General features: G+C 38.0%; 1 protein-coding gene across 1 annotated transcript in view; it reads right to left on the bottom strand.

Annotated features, from left to right (window-relative positions):
* The window catches only part of ST6GALNAC3 (ST6 N-acetylgalactosaminide alpha-2,6-sialyltransferase 3), a 217,065-nt gene that overhangs the window by 109,347 nt on the left and 88,576 nt on the right, over positions 1-19,142 (bottom strand). The window contains exon 2 of the mRNA XM_005482164.4: positions 7,187-7,381. Coding sequence (XP_005482221.1) covers positions 7,187-7,381 — 195 coding nt within the window. The remainder of the gene's footprint in view (positions 1-7,186; positions 7,382-19,142) is intronic.

The following is a 19,142-nucleotide window of genomic DNA, read 5'->3' as shown; positions in this document are numbered from 1 at the left end:
ACCAGTACAAAGCGTACCTCAGCTGCCATCACCAAATCCACAACTGTGACACTGTGCTGCAACAGACACCTTGAATCTCTGTGAGAAATGGACTCCGAGTATACACTCAGGAGGGTGACACTGGGTTTCTTTTGATGAAGGCATCCTCATTTTTAAACAGCAGTAGTGGGAGGATATTCAGGGGGGAAATGAGAGGGCACTGCTCTCCCAGCTGATGAACTGGAACACCAAGGAGACACCTCACCTGCCACCAATGGCAGCTCATCCTGCATTTGGCAACTATTACTGACAAAAGCTGAAATAATGTCATGGTAACAGAAGTCCTCATACAAAGTAAAATCAGTAAGTTCTTCTTCATTCCCTTCATTTCTCATCTTTCCTATTTTCCCCAGAGGTTTGGTCTCACTCAATGATACATTACACCAAACCTCTCTGCTCTTTTCTTTACCAGTCCAAAGAATACTCCATTCACTTTTCTGGTCCACCTGCCATTTAAACTAAAACAAAACATTGCTGACAGAAATTTGCCCATCAAACTAGCTAACTGCAAAAGCCAGCTTTTCTTCTAAAAAGATTTTTCAGAATTTTTGCCAGATGATCCCAAATCAATTTTCTAGGTGTCGTGTCTCTCTTTTGGGGAGACATTGTTCACACTTTCCACATGGAGAACACAACTGGCGTCTTCTCAACACGCAGACTAACATTAGCTACCCCTCAGCAGCAGTAGAAAAAAATCCTCCAGAAGGTGGAAGAAATCTCTGAAAATAACACATAACCAAGGTGGATGGCAAATCTTTGATACCAGTGACCTTCTGCAATATAACCTATAAGCTCCATTCAGCAGATCAGCCCAGCCCATGACTGCATCACAGACATTTATTTCTACCAGCCCAGGTTCTTTAGGGATTGACTTTTGAAGGCACAGCTCACTGGCTGATAGTAATCTCTTCTCAAGTCCCTTAGCTGTTTTTTTTTTTAAGCAGAGCTGCCACACAGGCAGCACTGCTTGACTCATCACACTGAGGCTCTGTGTGGAGCAGATTTAATTCCTCTATATAGAATACTTGATATATTTATCCTGGCACTTGACTTTTTCCTCATGAGACACCATCAGAGTCGTGGCAGCTTTAGAAACCTAAGCTTATTCCATATATACAGAAGGAGAATGGCTGAGCTGGCAGGATTTGCTCCACTGAGGACACACATTATCTGTGCTCCCCTCTCTCCTGTAGGTTCATAGCAGCCTGAGTGGTTTCAAGCGGACCTTGCCGCTTATTTGGATAATTCACTCCTCTTCCAGGCCAAAAGAGGGTTGGAAAGAGGAAGAGGGCAGTGAGGATTCTGGTGAGGTCTATTTGTTTAGTGAGATTTATTTCTATAATAGATGTGGTCCTGGAGTTGCTCATTTGGTGGTTAAAGTCCTTGGCAGGAATTTTATTTCTGAGTGTGTGCCTGTGGCTCCCAGAGCCAGGAATGGGAGCTCTGGTACAGCTGGGAAGCACAACAGGGGTGGGGGATCAGGAACCACCAATCCTCCATATGAATGTCTCTCAGTTTAACAGGTAGATTTGAAATACAAATATAAGTGAAGTGTTACATCACATTACATGTGATTGTCATGTAATCCTTCTAATACTAATCCTTCTGCAATACTTCCAAAGAAAATTGCTCCTGAAAATTTATAAAATGGAAGCAGAAATATTTCCAGATGATACGGCATGTTTAGTTGTACTTTCATTACTGTTATTATTATTACATTATTTCTGAGGCTGAAATAATGAGTAACTGTGCAACTGTGATAAAAGAATGTGTCTTAGAAGGGATATAAATGATAAATTACTATGAAACAAATGACCTTTTACTACCAAAATATCCTGTGAATTCTTAAGTTGTAACATAGAACAAGATCCCAAAGGAAAAGACAGGATAGAAGTCATCCATGTGTCAGAAATTAAATACTAAAGTAACTTTCTGGCACAGGGAGTTTTGGCTGATGCAGCTTTTAAGCCTCTCTAGGACACAGTTTTTCCAAGAAAAGCATGAAACAAGCATCTCTGGAGTCAGCTGAACACACCATTCAAGTTCACAGTCTGGTACCTTCTCTTCTGAGATGAAACCCAAAGCTGTTCTCCAACAGCACTCCAATATTCTCCACTGACATTTCATAGTGTCATTTTCCTCCATTACTAACAGAGGCAAAACAAACCTTCCCAGGTTGGTTGCTAGCTTTACATTTTTATATTATTTCTTACAAAATTTCAGTCTTTTTGAAAAATGTTTCTCACTTCCCATATCAGGAGAGGAACTAATATTAAAACATCACTCCCATTCTTTGCTTTCCTTATGACTTTTTAGTTTTTCAAGTTTTGTAAGAAAGGTGGTGTCTCATGGTTGGTGTGGGTCTATCTAATGATTAATTATGACATATTGACAGCTATGGTTTTGCTATTGTTGAAATTGTATGTGCCTTATCTTACAGCCAGAGACCACATCACAGCCCATATTTCTGCAGGTTATGTTAATTTTTCTCTACATTTCAGGTAATTTTTAAGTGCACTTAATTTATTGTGTTTTGAAAAGAATAATAAAAAGGACAACGCAAAGGTCTGTAGGCTCCTGTTAATATTCATATCTGCGGTATTTCATTTGTGGAAACCTGCATTAATTTAAGCCAAGTTCTACTACAGATCTTCTGGCAAAAAGGGAAAATAAAAAAGGAAGCAGATTTAGGCACTCCAGTCCCACATGTTCATAGCTGTGTGTGCCTCAAGTGGTGAGCAATTAATGCTTGTATCCAGGCCTGTTCAGTTTAGGGACAAAATGGGATGGCATAATATGATCCAAATGTATTTCTTCAATATCAATACAGTACTGATGAGTTTTGCAGTTATGACAGGATTTTTAAGAAGTCCTAAGTGCTGCAATGCACATTCCTTTTATCTAGTGCTCATCACTATAATGCAGGATCCTTCAGTGCTCACGACACAAAGGCTCTTTGCTCCCTCACAATTCATTTCAGAGGAAGCCATTAGATCTCACAGCTGCAGTTTAATGTAGGGATTTTAGGTCATCTCAGAACTTACCCTTTTCCAAGAACAGTTTTAATCATTGTTCAGTACCTGAATATACTTTTATAATTATGCTTCAAGTGTTATTGCAGCTATATTTCAGGTTTTACGTACGTAGGAAAATGCTATATTATTTTAATACTGACGGTAGAGTAAAAACCTATTCAATATTCACCTTTCAGGAAGCACAATCAAATATCCAAGAACACTATTAGACTTGCCTAGCATAAAGTTTCAAACTGCTAATGGATTTTAAATTGATGTCATAATGCTGCAATTTAAATACATGATGTTCATTAATTTTGCCAGAACTCTTTGTAGAGTAGGAGTGGCATGAAAGAAGGAGGAAGGTTATATTTTCTCTACCTGCTTCTTTTTATCTGCTTCCCCATTTCTGATATACAAAAAGAGTCATTACATCAGCTTGATGTGGGTGGGGGGAAGTTTATTCCAGTAGGTTTCAATTGGGTAACCACCGTGGAGTTGTATCACATTAATATTTTCTATGAAAAAAAAAATCACCAGGAATAGAATAAAAATAACTACCACATGATAGGCATGATATTTCCTAAAGACAGATTTCATGTGACCCCTCACCAAAAATCCATAGGCACAAAGTGGAGGAAATAAGGGAAAGAAAGGTCACCTTGTTCATACACCTCCTTCTCACTGAAAGGTCAAAATTCATGTATTGAGTGAGACAGCAATATTGCAAAACAGCAGCAGAGCTTCCCATAAATCTCAAGGAGTCATCTTGGATGTGGATATTGAAAAGGGAAGAGAGATCTCATCATGGAAGGCTACTACAAGATCTTCTCCTCCTGAGGGCAGTGAGGGTGGGCTCTGGATAGAGATTTTCCAGGTGAAGAATCCCCTATTTCAGGAATATCTCCAAAGTGAAACTAAAATGTGTCTAGACATAGTGGCCCAGTATATACAACACTTCACATCTATTTGTATTTCAAATCTAATATATTTACTGTACATAAAGACAGTTTTCCCAAAGCTGTTGCTATGGCTACAAATCAAGGAAACCATAGCAACAACCCTGTATTATGTACAGCCTTAATTGTGGATTAAGTTATGTCTCTCTTTGCATTTTATATTAAATATTGCAATACATCTAGTTTTAATCTTTTTTTCAGACTTTTTAATAATAAAAATCCCACAGTTCTACAGTGTCAAGTCAAATACACAACACCCTTGAAAAATGTCTTTACAGCATTCCTCTGATCATACCTAATAACAGCCACATCATTGTTTTTTACTTGAGATAAACACTAATATTCACATCATCATATTTCCTGATCTTTTTTAATACAAATTATTAAACACCACCATTTTAATCATGTAATTGCTTTTCCATCATCTCATAAGATTTTTCAAGTCTCATCTCACTCAGTCCTACCCCCCCAAAAAACAAGCTCCTCCTAACTTAAACTTTTATTGCTATGGAAAAGATTGGGGAGTTGGGCCTTTTTTAGTTTGATTTTCTTTTTTCTTCAGAAAGTAAGTATGCAATAGAGAGACAGGAAAAGCAGAGAAGTAGCTCATTCTAGATTTTCTAGCTTCCTGTCACTTTAGATGACTGATTGGGTTGGTGGCAAATGATCCTAATTCCTCTAGTTTGTTGACGTTGCACTTTTAAGTTACACTAAGGAGTTGGCATGCAGCCAGACCCTGGAGTGCAGCCTGAGAGGAACAGGTAAAGGAGAACAGAGAACAAATGTGAAGAAAAGAAGAAGGATGTTAGAAGTGGCTGAGGAACAGGAGGGAGTGCTATCAGACAGCAGGAGACACCAGCGGGTGACAGAATTCAAAGGACACTCTAGGAGTATGTGAGCACATTCAACAAAGAATTCATTCAAAGAATTCTGCAAAAAGATTCCTTCAATAGAAGAGAAGAAGCCAAAATTCACATCTCTGAAAGCCTTCCCTCCTATCTTCCCTTCCATCACTTTATTTTCTGATAATTCATTGTGGTGCTGTTTCCTCACATCATTTGGTCCCTGACGAGACACCAGGTGTCCCATTTTGCAAAAAAACCTGGCCACATCTGTTTGGGGCATTAGTCTGTCTCATAGAGTAAACTTTTCTGCTTATTTTACATACCACAGCAGCACAAAAAAAAAAAAAAGAAAATATCTAAATTTTATGAAATTAGCAAAAATTCAATGTATTTGACACAATAAAGAAACTAATAATTGAGATTTTTCTGGCTTTATTAATAGTATTATAGTATACAAATGCTTATTTGACAAAATATGTGTTCTAAAGACCATAGTCTGAGAAAGCTGTGAGTGTGAGTTAGGAACATGAGCTATGTGAAAGTTTTTCAAAAATTCCCTCGCACAGGGAATAATTAAGTCAAGAGTGCATTTACAATAAGCAAACCATGTTCAGGTTCTCCATTATCATTTTAATTAGCAAATATTAATGCAATCTGCAAATACAACAGGGAAAACAACTAAAATTACTAAGTTTAAGGAGTCCTTCATGATCCAAGCCAAATTGAGACAAATGTGTTACAAATTGATACCGGTCACCAGCTTTCAGGACATTCATTTCCATTTACTGTTAGAACTTCCAAGCGTGCTATCAAATTTAGGAATGAATTAAGGCCCTCACAAACTACTTCTAACCTCTGATGAAGTCAATGGTGAATAAAAATGGATTAGCACACTCCTCCCCAGTTATCAGTTCAGACTGATAGTGATCCAGTGACCATGGCAGCTCTGCCTCATTCAGATTCCATGCCTGCCACTTTGGCAGCAACCCAGGGACAAGGAGAACACTGTGCCCTCCCATTCCTGAGGGAGGAAGATGCTGGGTGAAGCCTTAACCCCTCTGAGCTCACCAGCACCTCCCATTCCTGCCACTGGGATACCATTCACATCTGAATAGTTCTCCTTTCACCTGCTTCGCCCTTTTCTGTTTTATAGATAATGGCCTCCAAAATAGTGCTGCATCTTACAGGAGCAATACAGTATATGCAACACTTTGTATTAAAAGCTACATATTATTGACATACATATTGATTAAAAGCTACATATGTTTAAAAGGAGCTTCCTCCTAAAAACTGCATCTCTCTCATTCTGAGTTCCACATTTAACCCACTAAAGGTAGGATAATAACTAACTAGTCCAACACACTTACAGGCCTAAATATAATGAAGTGGTAAAGTATTTTCGTTCTCTATAAAGCTGTTATGTGAATGAATTTCACTCATTAATAACTGTAATTTTATACGAAAAAAACCCCTAGCAGTTAATGGAAGTCTGATAGCATTTCTCATGACTGACAGTACCAGAACTGATCACAAATTATAGAAAGAGCTCAATTTTTATGTTGCCTTATTTTAAAAGATTCCATTTTACAAATATTGCAAAGAGAGTGGAAAAGTCTGAAGAAAATGCACCACCACCACCAAAACCCAAAAATGGCGCTAGAAATTTCGACAACTAAGACGCTTTAAAGCACAGGTCCCTGTAAAACCTAATTTCATCAGACAAGTGTTTTTATCACACAGCAAGTATTTTGCAAAGCAGATACACATCAGTGAGTTTTAAAGTACAGAATGCAAATACATACCTAGTTTTGAAATAGCTATCAAGTATTAATGCAATACTTCCAGAAAAATCCAGCTAACCTCTAGCTTTATATATTCACTTGACTCACATATTCTCATTTCACATATCACTCCCTTTTCCTCTTTCATGCCCATACAAACAAAAATGAGCTATTTCTTCTTTGGGAAGCCTAGGCAAAATGAAACATTTTTAGGACCTTATTACAACAAACACAAGAAAATTCCCTTTTGCATTAGAGGGATTGAAGGATTGAAATTAATCTGAAAGATTTTCTTGTTTGTATAAACAAGGTTTCACTCAATAAAGGGTGATATTGAGGTCACTTCACTGCTCTCCCCAGACATGACAGAAATTTTAAAAATTTCAAAGGTTATTTAAAGTGGTAGGAGACTTCTAAAATAGCCACTTTGTTCAGAAACACCCTTGTTCAGTTTTTACACTGGGCAGGTTGTAAAAAAGCATTGGATGGGATCGAAGAAAAAGAAATCTACTGGTCCATTTGGTCAGGCTGTTAGAACCAGGTCTTACCTCTTGTGTTTTTACATTTATGTATCCATAATGAGTTTTCAGAGGCTGCCTTTGGCCATTAGAAAATGGGATCCACTTGACTCTGGTTTGTCCAAAGCAGTTTAGGATCAAAGGGAAAGTTACTTCATTTGTGAGACGAACGATGATCAGACAGAGGAATGCTGCAATGAAACTCACGGCAACAATGGACTTTCTCTGTAATGAAAAGAAGAAAGGAAATAAATTATTAAAATTGAGAGTCAGTTTTAATAAAAAAATACATATCTTCAATTGGAGGATGAAGGAAAAACACTTGAGAAAGCTTTACGTGAAATTATTCCTCTGGTAGTCACCTTGCTGCAGGAGCACAAGGAGACAGGTGACTGGATTGTTTTATTTCAATAAATTTGCATTTCAGAGGTTTGCAGAGTTTCTTTTAAAACTGGTTGCAAATGAGTCAGTTTTGCTCAGAAAAAAAAAAGGCTTTTTTAAGGTTCAAAAAACATCTATCAACTTTAAATTTTATTCGCATTTGGAATAAAGATTTTATGTAAACATCCCCACCAAAGTCTTCACTCAAAATCATCCATCTTCCAGGGATGACAACACACAAAAGGAAAATGCCATCTGCAGTGACACCACACAAAATTTAATGGAAAGATTACCATCCCCACAGATCATTCCATACAACAGAATTCACACTATAACTTTAAATAATTTAGAATAAATTGTTGGTGAAGTTAGCACCACATTCTGCCTTATTCCAGGTTCATGAATTTACCAAGTAAGGTTATTATTTTGGATAAGAGGATCTCCATTGTTAATAATTCAACCAATCTGAAGCCTGTAATTAGTCCTCCCCTTTCATCTCCAGCCCATGCAGTCAGCTGGACTGGAGAATGTAATCCCAGAAAGATCACAGCTTTTCCCCTGGATAACTCCCCAGTCTGCAGGTGAAACACCTGTGAGAAAGTAGGATGCTCTCCTTATTTTTAGCTATTTTTTTAATACTGCAGTCAATTACTTCTAGACAAATTACTTAAGGACAATCATGTCAGTTGGCATGTGTAAAGATTCTAGATATGATACTCAATTGAAAAGATTATTTTCACATTTCCCCTGTGGGAATGAAACAATTATCATTTACATGTGTTTTTACTGTACTTTAATTGCATTCTAGGTTTACCTAATTTGCCACAGTTTAATTACTCTACTGAAGGTAACTCTATCATTGTAAACAGTAACATTTACAGAAAATACAGGGGGGGAAAAAACCATTCGCCTAAGGGCGTATGCATAAGTGTATAATAACACTTAATGCTGGATGACAGAATCTGATCATCCCAATTCCCATCTACCAGCTAATTCCCAACTAACCAGCACAGAACACATTTAATATCACTTATTTTACATGATGGCAATAAGATCACACATGGTGCCATGGTAAAGGCAAGCTCTCCTTGCAACCAGATACGATTAATCTGTCCTTGCACAACAGTGAGAATCACAATGAGCCCACAGCAAATGGGAAGGGATGTTATGATATTCCCACAAAAAGAGTTAACAAAATAATCCATTGCAGGGTCAATTGCCTGGCTCTGTGTTCTGATGTACTGGGAGGTTACAGTTTTTAAGATAAAAGCAATGAGAGACTGGGCTGGAACACTTGGGTGAAGGAGGTCACTGTGAGGAGAAAAGGAAGAGGAGGATGAAGAAGTATTGTGGCAGTGTGATTCAGTGAGGAACCTCAGCCAGCTAATGGCTGTGCAATGTAAAATTAAACCCAGCAAATCTTCAGAGGGCAGCGCAGCAGCCACAACCCAATCACAGCTCTCAGAATTCATGGAAGCCACTGCACTTTTCATCATCTGCATTATAACAGATTTACATTAAATTGCAATAAAATGGCTGGGGAGCACTTCTGTGTCACTTCTCTTTGTAGCAGATGGAGTCAGAAACATTTAGCTATATATCAGAGCCTTGTAAGTGCTAAAAGCAGCCAAGATGTGCGGTGCAAGTGATAATCATAAAGCAATGAGAAGGAGCATGGATTAGTCATATTATTTATTGCAAATCAGAATTAAAATATTGCAAATATTTAAAGGGGAATCTAGAGTCTCATTCCACTACATGAGCATGTTTCAATCAAAACATCCACAGCAGGAAGCAAGATTGCTTGTATGATGCTACTACACCATTTCCACATACCCTATCTTCCTGGTTTATTGAATATCACTTTTTACTTCCTTTATTTTGTGCAAATCTGTTTTGAACTTGAAAATAGTGCAATCAGCTTTATGTGCTTCTCACAGAGAGTTGTTCTAAACAGCCCTTTCCCTGAGAAACATTCAATTGTGTAGCTAAATTTCTTGGCCTTCACTGCGAACCCATCTGATTTTTGTATTTCTTTTCTTTAAATGCACTGTATTACCAGATGAAAGAAAAAATATGGCCTTTTGGTTTTTTATGTAAGAAAATATTGTTTGAAAATGAAAACAGCAAAGATTTTTCTCTGTATGTTACTTAGCCATAAAGAATTTGCACTAACAAGAACATTCAAATGAGAGAAAGGAATTTTTACAGCAAACAGAAGTAAGGCATCTGTTGAAATTGTTTTGGAAAAAAAAAATCTAGCCATATGCAAACCCAATGTTTACTTATCAACTTGTACAAAGGATGTTGGTATTAAGTATTCAGTTCCCCTGCAATTTTTGTTGAAGGCACGAGATCCAACAAAAGGCATTCTCTGTGGGAAAGACTACTGCAAACTGGCATTTCAGTGGCTCCATAATTTTCACTGTAAAAATACTGAAAAACACCAAAGCACATACTTTTTATAGTTTCAGCCTTCTAAAAGCACCAAGTAAAGAAGTCTGATCAGTGGCCACAAGTATTCTACAGGGCCTATTCCCTTAAGTCCCTATGTTCCTTACCTGCCCATTAAAAGAAAAAAACAACACAACCAAACCTAGGTGCTATTGTCATTAACTGCTTCTTGTAAAATCTCCTTTCCTGCAGGCAAATGGATTTTGTTACTGGTCCTCTGATAAAATTTAGCACTTGAGAATCCAGAAATTCTACATGTCATTGGGATATGACAGAGAAGTCTGAAGCTACACACAGGGATGAATATCAAATTGTAATTTGTCTCAAAATTTGTCTGCATCAACATTTTAAATACTCACATATCCTACCATTTGGGAGAGCTTAACCAACACTAATTAGTAAGTCAGCAGAGAAACAAATCTTATTCCTTCTCAATTTTCAGTTCTCATGAATGCAAATTGTCCCTTAACAAAAGAAATGTTTCTCTAACATGGACATATCCTGTGCATAAATCTCAATCAATCCTTTTTTTTTTTTTTAAGCTAATCTAATGTAGACATTTTGATACTGACAGCATTTACATAAGAAATGTATATCCAGTTATAAACATCTTTTAAATGTTTCCCATTTTTTCACATACTCAGTGAGGGGTACACAGTAAGACATATGTTAGAGAGTTTCTTACCTGGATAACCTGCATGGTATATTAGCTATTGTTACATTTTATTTCAGTCACTATAGTACCTGACTAGCCTAGATGGCAGTGGCAAGAACAAAATTACCTTTCTCATGAATACAGGGTCCTCTAGCCGAAGAGGGAAGGAGTTTACCTTTAGTTAATGAGATTAAGTCTGCCTACAGTCTCATTCCCAGTTTAAAAAAGAAAATAAAGAAAAGTGGTAGAAGAGGAAAAAGCTGAGATCAGAGTACCCAGACTGCAATACCTGAGACCCCACTGGGCCAAAAGCTCTCACTAGGACTAAACAGTTTCTTCTAATTCTTTTTATTCAATCCCCACAACAGCCCCATCCCACTTTTGGTGTCAGTTATTTCTCAGGCACCGAGCTCATTCTGTCTAGCATGTATATCAAAATCAATAACTAGCAGGCATGAATCACATTCAGTTTATATCTAGGTTGTTAAAGTAAGAATTGAAATAAAACCAGGGTGTCATACTACTCTGCTGGATAGAATTTAATTAAAAACTTCATGGGAATAAAACAGTAACTACTTTCAGGGGTATAAATATTTGGCAACATAGTCCCTAGCACTATTTATACGCTTCATATCATCGAGTTTTGGCTAATTACCAGTGCCAGGGTGATTCATTAGTTTCAGTTTGGCAGGAACTTGACAGTCTGAACAAGTTTTAGTCATTTTTCTTTCATAATCTGTTAAGAAGTGAGATGACAAGAATAATTTTTTTATAGTTCAATAATACCTGACAGAATACTAAGACAAACATTTTTTGTGTTGTATTCAGTTGTCTGGGAGGGAGGGAGGAAGGAAATATTTTCAGCATAAGAAGATAATTTCTTAAGTTGTAAATTTTGCTGAGATCTGTACTAAGTATCTTTATTCTGCTTTCTAGCCACAGCACAGCACCCTGCCACCTGGCATGTATTATATGGCAGAGACTATCAAACCACTTCACGAGCAGGAATAAATCCCCATCCTAGTGAGTTCCACAGTAAAAACCCATTTCACAGGTGCATAAACTGAGGCTGAAATCAACTTCCCTAGGATCACAATGGACTCAACAGAAGATTTTTACTCAACTCCTAATCTTTCATTCTAGAACTATTTTGTTTTTCAGGCTTACTGTTTCTATCACAAGTAGCTGCCTGAATTTGTTAAAAGATAAAGTTGAACATGATATTATGGAAGATTCCAGTAAAGAACCCTGGGAGCCATGCCCCAAACAGTAATTGCAAATAAGCCTTTTTTCATAAATTGATTTTCTTCAGTACTCATTCTTTTATTTTTTAGATACATGGCAGCGCTGAACTTGGAAGGACAAATGAAAGGCAAAGATTTATGCGAGGGCTTTGGGTCCCTTGGATGACACAATATGTAGTAATATTGTATTATTTCCACAATTCCTGCCTTTACAGGCACAGTGAGTAACTCAATCACTTTTTTAATATCTCTGCACATCATACCATTTTCATTATAGGACTGATGCAGGGTTTCAGTTTTTACTCAAGTATAATACCAAATGAAAACAATAATGCCTACACTTACTGAATTTGTTTCAATTTGTAGACCACTATATGTAAAAAATAGTTTTATTTAATTTTCTCTTTTATAGTCTTGAGCATCCCATTTAAAAGCTACTTTCTATTACAACAGAGCATTAAATTAAATTCTTTCAGCACTCTGGTTCAGTGTACCTTACTGATTTCACCAGTATTGGAAAAAACATGCCTTCCAGCTACTTTTTTTGTCCTGAAACTCCCTCTAACAGGGCTGCTGAAGAGACAGTCAAGCAGGGGTCCTAGAAGTCTTCAAAGAGAGTAAGATATAAAGCAAAGATCCTTCTAGAAACACTCATGTGTCAAACATCATTTGCATAAAATCAGTAGCTGAAGATTTGCTTTCTTGTCTTCCAGAAGTGAAAGTTAACCTGAATATGTTCAAAGACTCCACAGGAGACTGCTCTCAGTGTTTCTCTCTCAGGAGGAGAGAAGAACAAAGATGGTAGGGTTTGTATCACCAGTAATATCTCATTTGGGTTAAAAAACAGTAAAATTAGGATTAAAGCAAATTTTTTTTTTTAAGGACATCTTTGCTAAACTGGAATGTAAGTAGCCAGGAAGCTGAGAAATAAAAGCATAAATGAAGTTCAGTGATGGAGAAGTAATGCAAGAAATATGGTGCACCTAAAATTAGGTAGTTAAAATGAAAGAAACATCTGAGTTTCATCCTGAATGCGTTTCTCATAAGAAGGTACCCTGAACCAGGACTGTGTTTGGGGACTATGGTGTTTAAGCAGGCATGAATAGAAGACACATAACTTCTTGCACACCTTCTCTGCAGGAGCTCTGGCCTTTTCTATGGCTAAGGCACATCAAGGGCTCTCAAAACCCACCTCATTGCACCTCTTGTGTCGTTGTCATTTGTTAAAACTTGTTACTTAATTCAGTTTTCACCATGATTCACAATTCACAGGTGGTGTGTCTAGGTTCATAGCAGTTCAACATATTCAACCACATCTTTCATTAAAGCCAAAACTGTGCAGAGTGGGTTCAGGTTTACTGGGGTAAGACCTGAATGAACAAACAGTAATCAGCATAGTCCAAATAATTGATGTACCAGCAGCATTCTGTATTAAAAACCTTATATAAGAGATAATCCTCCTATATGTAATCTCCTTTTATTAGTCTCAGGTAATTGCACAAGTTTCTTACACACAGCATTTTCCTCAAAAAGACACTTATTATTTACTTACTTACTTATTTAGGTAATAATATGAAATTATGTAAGGTGAAGAACTTCCAAGTTTCAAGGAGTAATTGTTGATGGATTTTGAAGGCCTTCCATATGCTATCACGCATAAGAAGATACAATATTTGAAAAGCCCCAGTGATTCTGAGCCATTCAAATTGCAAAGCATTGTCAGATTTCAGGAATTACTTTGTGTCACTATTCCCTCTTGATAAGGAGGAGTATTTATTTGTCTGGAGATATTCTTACCCCTTCAGCCTTTCCAGACTTTGAGCTCCCCACATCTAGAGTTGCTGCTCTTGGTTTCATCCATACTCCAAGCTGAACCTGTATTTCCTTCAGCAGTCTGCTCCTGGCCCAGGGTTCCCTATGCCAACAGCCCCACTCCAGCAGCAGCAAACCCATCATTAGCACAGCCCCAGCTCACACACCACAAGGCCACACCACCACCAAAGCAACCCGAACTTCTGAGTAAGGCATGCCTTTGGCTAGCCTGCTACTCGATTTTATACTGCAGCTGAAAGCTGTCCAGTAATTTAAAATATCTATCCCCCCATAAAATCCCCATGGCAGCAAAGCACACTTTAAATAAGGTTGTTGATTTTTCAGTCTATAAGATCTGTTAAGAATATTTAATCTAAAACTGCAGTTACTGAGTCACTGATGTCCTTCACAACTAGGGTGAACTTCATCAGCAGCTGTGGATGCATATTATATAAACACTAATGTAGTCCCTGCATGACAAAGTGGTATTAAAAAGGAGAAAAAAAGAGAAAAGCTCTGCAGTACAGCTCTCAAATGGTGATTTATTTTTTTTTCTGGCGCTGGATTATTGCCCAGCTCTTCTTATCAATACCTTGGCAAGCTTTCTGACACACACAGGCTGACACACGCTTCCCTAGAATAGAACTGCTGGTACAAGAATTTGTGATCTTTCAACCTGGCAGTTGGTTGTTACTACTTACTGAAGTAGTACCTGATTGTAGCTATTTTTCACCTGCTGAGAAAAGTTCAAAGCAAAAAACCACCCATATGTGAGTATTAACTCTTATCCTGCCAGATATACCTCACTGAGATGACCTCTCTTTCTCCTCTAGAGAAACATACAAAGATTCATGATCAGCAACATCTTAAGACTGAATCTGTAACTGAGGGACTTTCACAAACATTCTGAAAAGCACTCTATAGGTGACAACATTTTCATGAAAATCTTCTTCAAAAAGTTCATTCTTGCAACCAGAGACAGACTAAAAATGCATACACCAGTTGAAAAACAACAACAAAAAGCCCCACAAATACATCAGGAGAAATTCTTAGAAGACAATAAAATATCAGCAGACTTCTGGTCAGCAGATCTTTATATTTGAAAAAAGATGTAGCTATTAAAAGTCTTTTGTATTTTTCTGCTGTTCTACAGGAAATACCAGAAATACTAAATTTCTTGTTTCAGAACTCACAGGAAAGGTAATTTTATGGCTTCTAAAGTGAAAGTTAGAAAAATTCAATTTTTGCTGGCAGCAGTAAAATCATTAGTGTGATTGGTATGCAGCAGCAGGAATGGATGTTAATCACATACCTGTATGCTTAGTAAATACTACACTGGGATGTAACCTCTGGAAGTACTAACTTCTAGATAAGAAAGAAAATAATCAGACAAATAAAATTAAACACTTGACAGCAGCCCAGAGGCAGAAGAAATGAAAGTAAATAAAATGTTGTAACAACCCCACATTCTCAGGCTGCACATCTGTGAAGAAAATGCCTTTTGCTGGAAACCCTCACTTGCCTGCAGCTCACTTCTGCCTGGGGGGAAAAGTTTATGCTACACAGCAAAAACTGCATAACCAGAAATTCACACAAATGAATTGTAATGGCCTACCACCATCTGGACAAGCCCAGACTTTCTCCATTGAATTTTCTTTTCTAAAGATCCATGACTGCCAGAGTGGACTTGAAATTAACAAAAAATTGACACCATGCCTCTGTTTCCTTCTAAAAGCTATTTAACAGTGGAAGACAGAGATCTTGCCCAGCCTGTTACTTGGCAGGACTCTTGCTCTGGCCCTTCACACCAGCCTCATCCCACACTATTCTTGGGGAGGACAGCACTTTTGGCAAGTTCCTCTAGATGTTCTCTCTGCCAGTCTCTGCAATGCACCTGCTATACACAAGCACGAAAAGAAAACAGAAGCAGGGCATCATTACTGATTTTAGTGCTGCACTCTCAGGCAGCCAGGGCACCCTAACACAGTGCAGGTGAAAGCCTTGCTCCAGAGGCAGGGATGCAAAGCCTGTTCAGTGTGAGGAGCCATGGGGGCTCTTTAAGGTCTGGCTGAATAAAAGGTTGGCTTTGCTCTGAAATAAAAATACTGAAGTGACAGACAGCTCCTTCACCAGGCAAAGGTGCAAGTTCAGAAAGGAGAAAAAAGTTTTTACACACTGGTCTTCATAAAAAAAAAAAAAAAAAAAAGGAAGGTAACTGTGAATTAGAAAGAAGCTGTTCTTAAGCAGACATGAATGAGAGATGATGCACTTCAGCCAGGCTGCAGGAGATCTTTTGTAGTCTCTTCTCTTTTTTTCCTTTTTCATTTTTTTCTTTTACATTTGACCAAGAGACACTCCAGCACAGCTGTAGGAATGTTGTCCTGGATTGGCAGGAGGCAAGAGCAGCCTCGATGGATGGCCTTTCACACAAAGCAAGGAAACCTTGGGCTCTAAATTCTTTTGGCAATTGATGAGTTTTCCATCAGACATGGAAATCTCACTGTTTACTTTGGATAAACCTGTTCCAGCCTATTTCATCCATACATAGCTGCCACACACATCATCAGAAAAGCAAAATGTATTATTGAGTGCCTCCAAGCATTGTCTGCTCCTGGCATGTGTAGGAGCATTCCAACAGGCCTAACCATTTACAGCCAAGAAAAAGCACGACCTAATTACAGAGAAGTCTGGGCTGAGATCAGCTATTCTGTAACGGGAATTTGAAATTTTCTGCCATATAGCTGGGAGCATGCTACTTCCAGTGAGGGGAAAAAACACCTTCCCTGCTTAATTCTTGTTCTTTTCTGCATGCTGTTTTCTTAATTGGAAGCTTAGAAAAGGGGGTTGGGGAAACAAAAAACAAATAAACAAAAATAAATAAAAAACCACAAGCAAACCAAAATCAGGACACCAGTGTGGCAGAATCCTCTCTGAAGAGAGAGCTTAACCCATTCCTGTGGCTTCCAGACCTTCAGGGCACCAAATCTTTGAGCAAATGGAGGCACAGAGAGCATGTGGGATTTACTGGGATGGTCACATTAGGATCCATTCTGAGGAGTGTTGGATGTTCCAGCACAGAACAATATGCCATAGGAAACACATGGAATGGGGAAGGGATTTGGGGGGTGTGTTTGGATGAGGGCATGCAGAACCCAGCCAGGCACTTGTACTGGAAACATTAATGATCATGTTATTATCACAGCACTATAGAACAGAGCTTTTCATCTAGAATGCACATCAACTGCATTAAACTGCATGCTCCTAGCAGCACATCCAACTATTTTATGATTTCAATGAAAAACAGGAGGCAAGCCTATGTTTTAAATCTTTTTTAGGAGGGGCTGCACTGAGCCATGCAGTGTCAGTACCAACAAAGAGGGGCAAATGACCTGTACGTTTTTGGCAGAGAGATTTCTTTTACTGACATGATCTGACCCTGCTTTACTCACTTCTCATACAGTCACAGGAAGATGTTGCAAAGCATAGGAACTTAAAATTTCTTGCCCACTTAATACAATTGTACTCCTTATCCAGGTAGGAGTCTGTTCATTATTCATCCTTGGATAACATGAGCAAAAGGCTATCAGAAGCCACCACAAAGGAGACTCTCCAGATAGCAAAGATTATGCAGCACTGCAGTTACAAAACACAATGAGTGCTCACATACTGCTGAAGCAGTTGATGACATTTCCCTCCATTGACTAGGGAGCTCCTCAAATCAGGGCACTGAAACTCAATAAAAGCACTGATCAAGGCAGTGCCTTCAACTTAATTATGAGCTTTATTGATCACATCTTCTTTTTATAAAAAAAAAGAGTGGGGCATGGCAGGGGAAGTAACTACGAAACACTGCAGTGGGACTTGGCAGAACAGATTCCCTGGAGTGGGAAAACTCTGCCTTTTGTGCTGACCTCTCCCTTCCAGGAATTAAGAAACTTTTTTTTTTACACAAACCTCTTTTCATCAGAAGGAGGCAAAACACAATTTCATGTTTACAATAAAATCCGTGATCTGAGACTTATTTTGTGAATACACTCAATTGAATGGGATACCTGCAGTGGAATAGCACCCAAAAGCCACTATCAGGAGTCAATCTCCATTGTGATAAAAGCTGTAAATTCTTTGGACTCATTATTTCTGCACAGCATCTCAATAGGAGCTAGAGAAAAATCATAAAAATTGATAGTTTTCCAAAAGACATTCTCCCAAGCAGTAAAGTTTAATCTCTCACTGATCTGTTATCCTGATAGAATAGTACAGGGACAATAACATATATATCCTACCCAAACACACATTCCATCATCAGATCACGCTCCTCTCACGCTGGGTGAGCTAACTGAATTGAACTTGACCTTCAAAGCCCTTGGAATGCAACAAAATATCTCTGTTTTCTGACATTTATGGGTGGCTTTTCTGCATGGCTGCTTGTATTGCCTGGAAAATAATGGCGAAAGCTGTGTGTACAAACCCACTACAAACACTGACAAATCACATGAAAGGAAGACAGATTTATTCAGTGTAGATTACTCCACAGCTAATCTAATCAAATCCAAGTTTTACATTTTTAAAGTAGATCAAAAATTCATAGAGTTAGCATTTCAATACAATAGATATATATTACAGCTTTATTTTAATCTGCAAGTGTAATTGAACTGATGTGGATTTTCAGCGCTTTTATTTTTCCTTAAAAAAGCTTTATGTGTTTCATATGAAAATGCATCATTGAACCAGCATATGCACAAGAAAAACCCCATGAAAAATTCATACAGAAGATTATCAATCTCTGTCTAATAAGGCTTAGATAAAAACACATTTGGACATAATTCTATATTAAAAATTGAAAGGGCTACACATGAAAATGCAAATATATTCTATTTGTGGCTTTCTTAAGCTTAAAAGAAACCACTCCTAGCCACTCTATCAGAGCTGATCTAGAACATTTTGATGGAAGAAATGCAACACAATTGGGCACCTAGCACAGTTTTCCATCCTTCAGTCCATCAAACATCGAGAGACTGTCACATGTCAGGAATTATTTTAAACCCCTGGTTCCCTCCACATACACTCTACTCATGCGCATGCAAGAAACAAACAAGAGTAGTACAGACCCCAAAACATTCAAATTTAGTTCGATTTTTGTGTAAGACATAATAAAGACATAATCTACTGTCCAGGTACTTGGTTCTATGACAGCATATCCACCTACCTGCCAGCTGTGGAATTCTGTCCCTCCTTTCTATAAAGATATCTCTAATTGATTCAAAGGAGAGCAACAGAAAGCCAGAAGCACAATTAAATTTGAACAGGGACAGTAAGAGAAATATTTTTTTTTAGTTCTTTCCCAGGGTCTTTGTATATGAGTTATTCAATCTGCAAACTCAGGATCCCTCAACTCCCACTGGAGCCAAGTCTGGTGTCACCAAACCCGGCTTGTGAATGC

Source organism: Zonotrichia albicollis, chromosome 8 (assembly GCF_047830755.1).
Source record: "Zonotrichia albicollis isolate bZonAlb1 chromosome 8, bZonAlb1.hap1, whole genome shotgun sequence".
Taxonomy (NCBI): Eukaryota; Metazoa; Chordata; class Aves; order Passeriformes; family Passerellidae; genus Zonotrichia; species Zonotrichia albicollis.
This window is presented reverse-complemented; position numbering and strand designations above follow the sequence as displayed.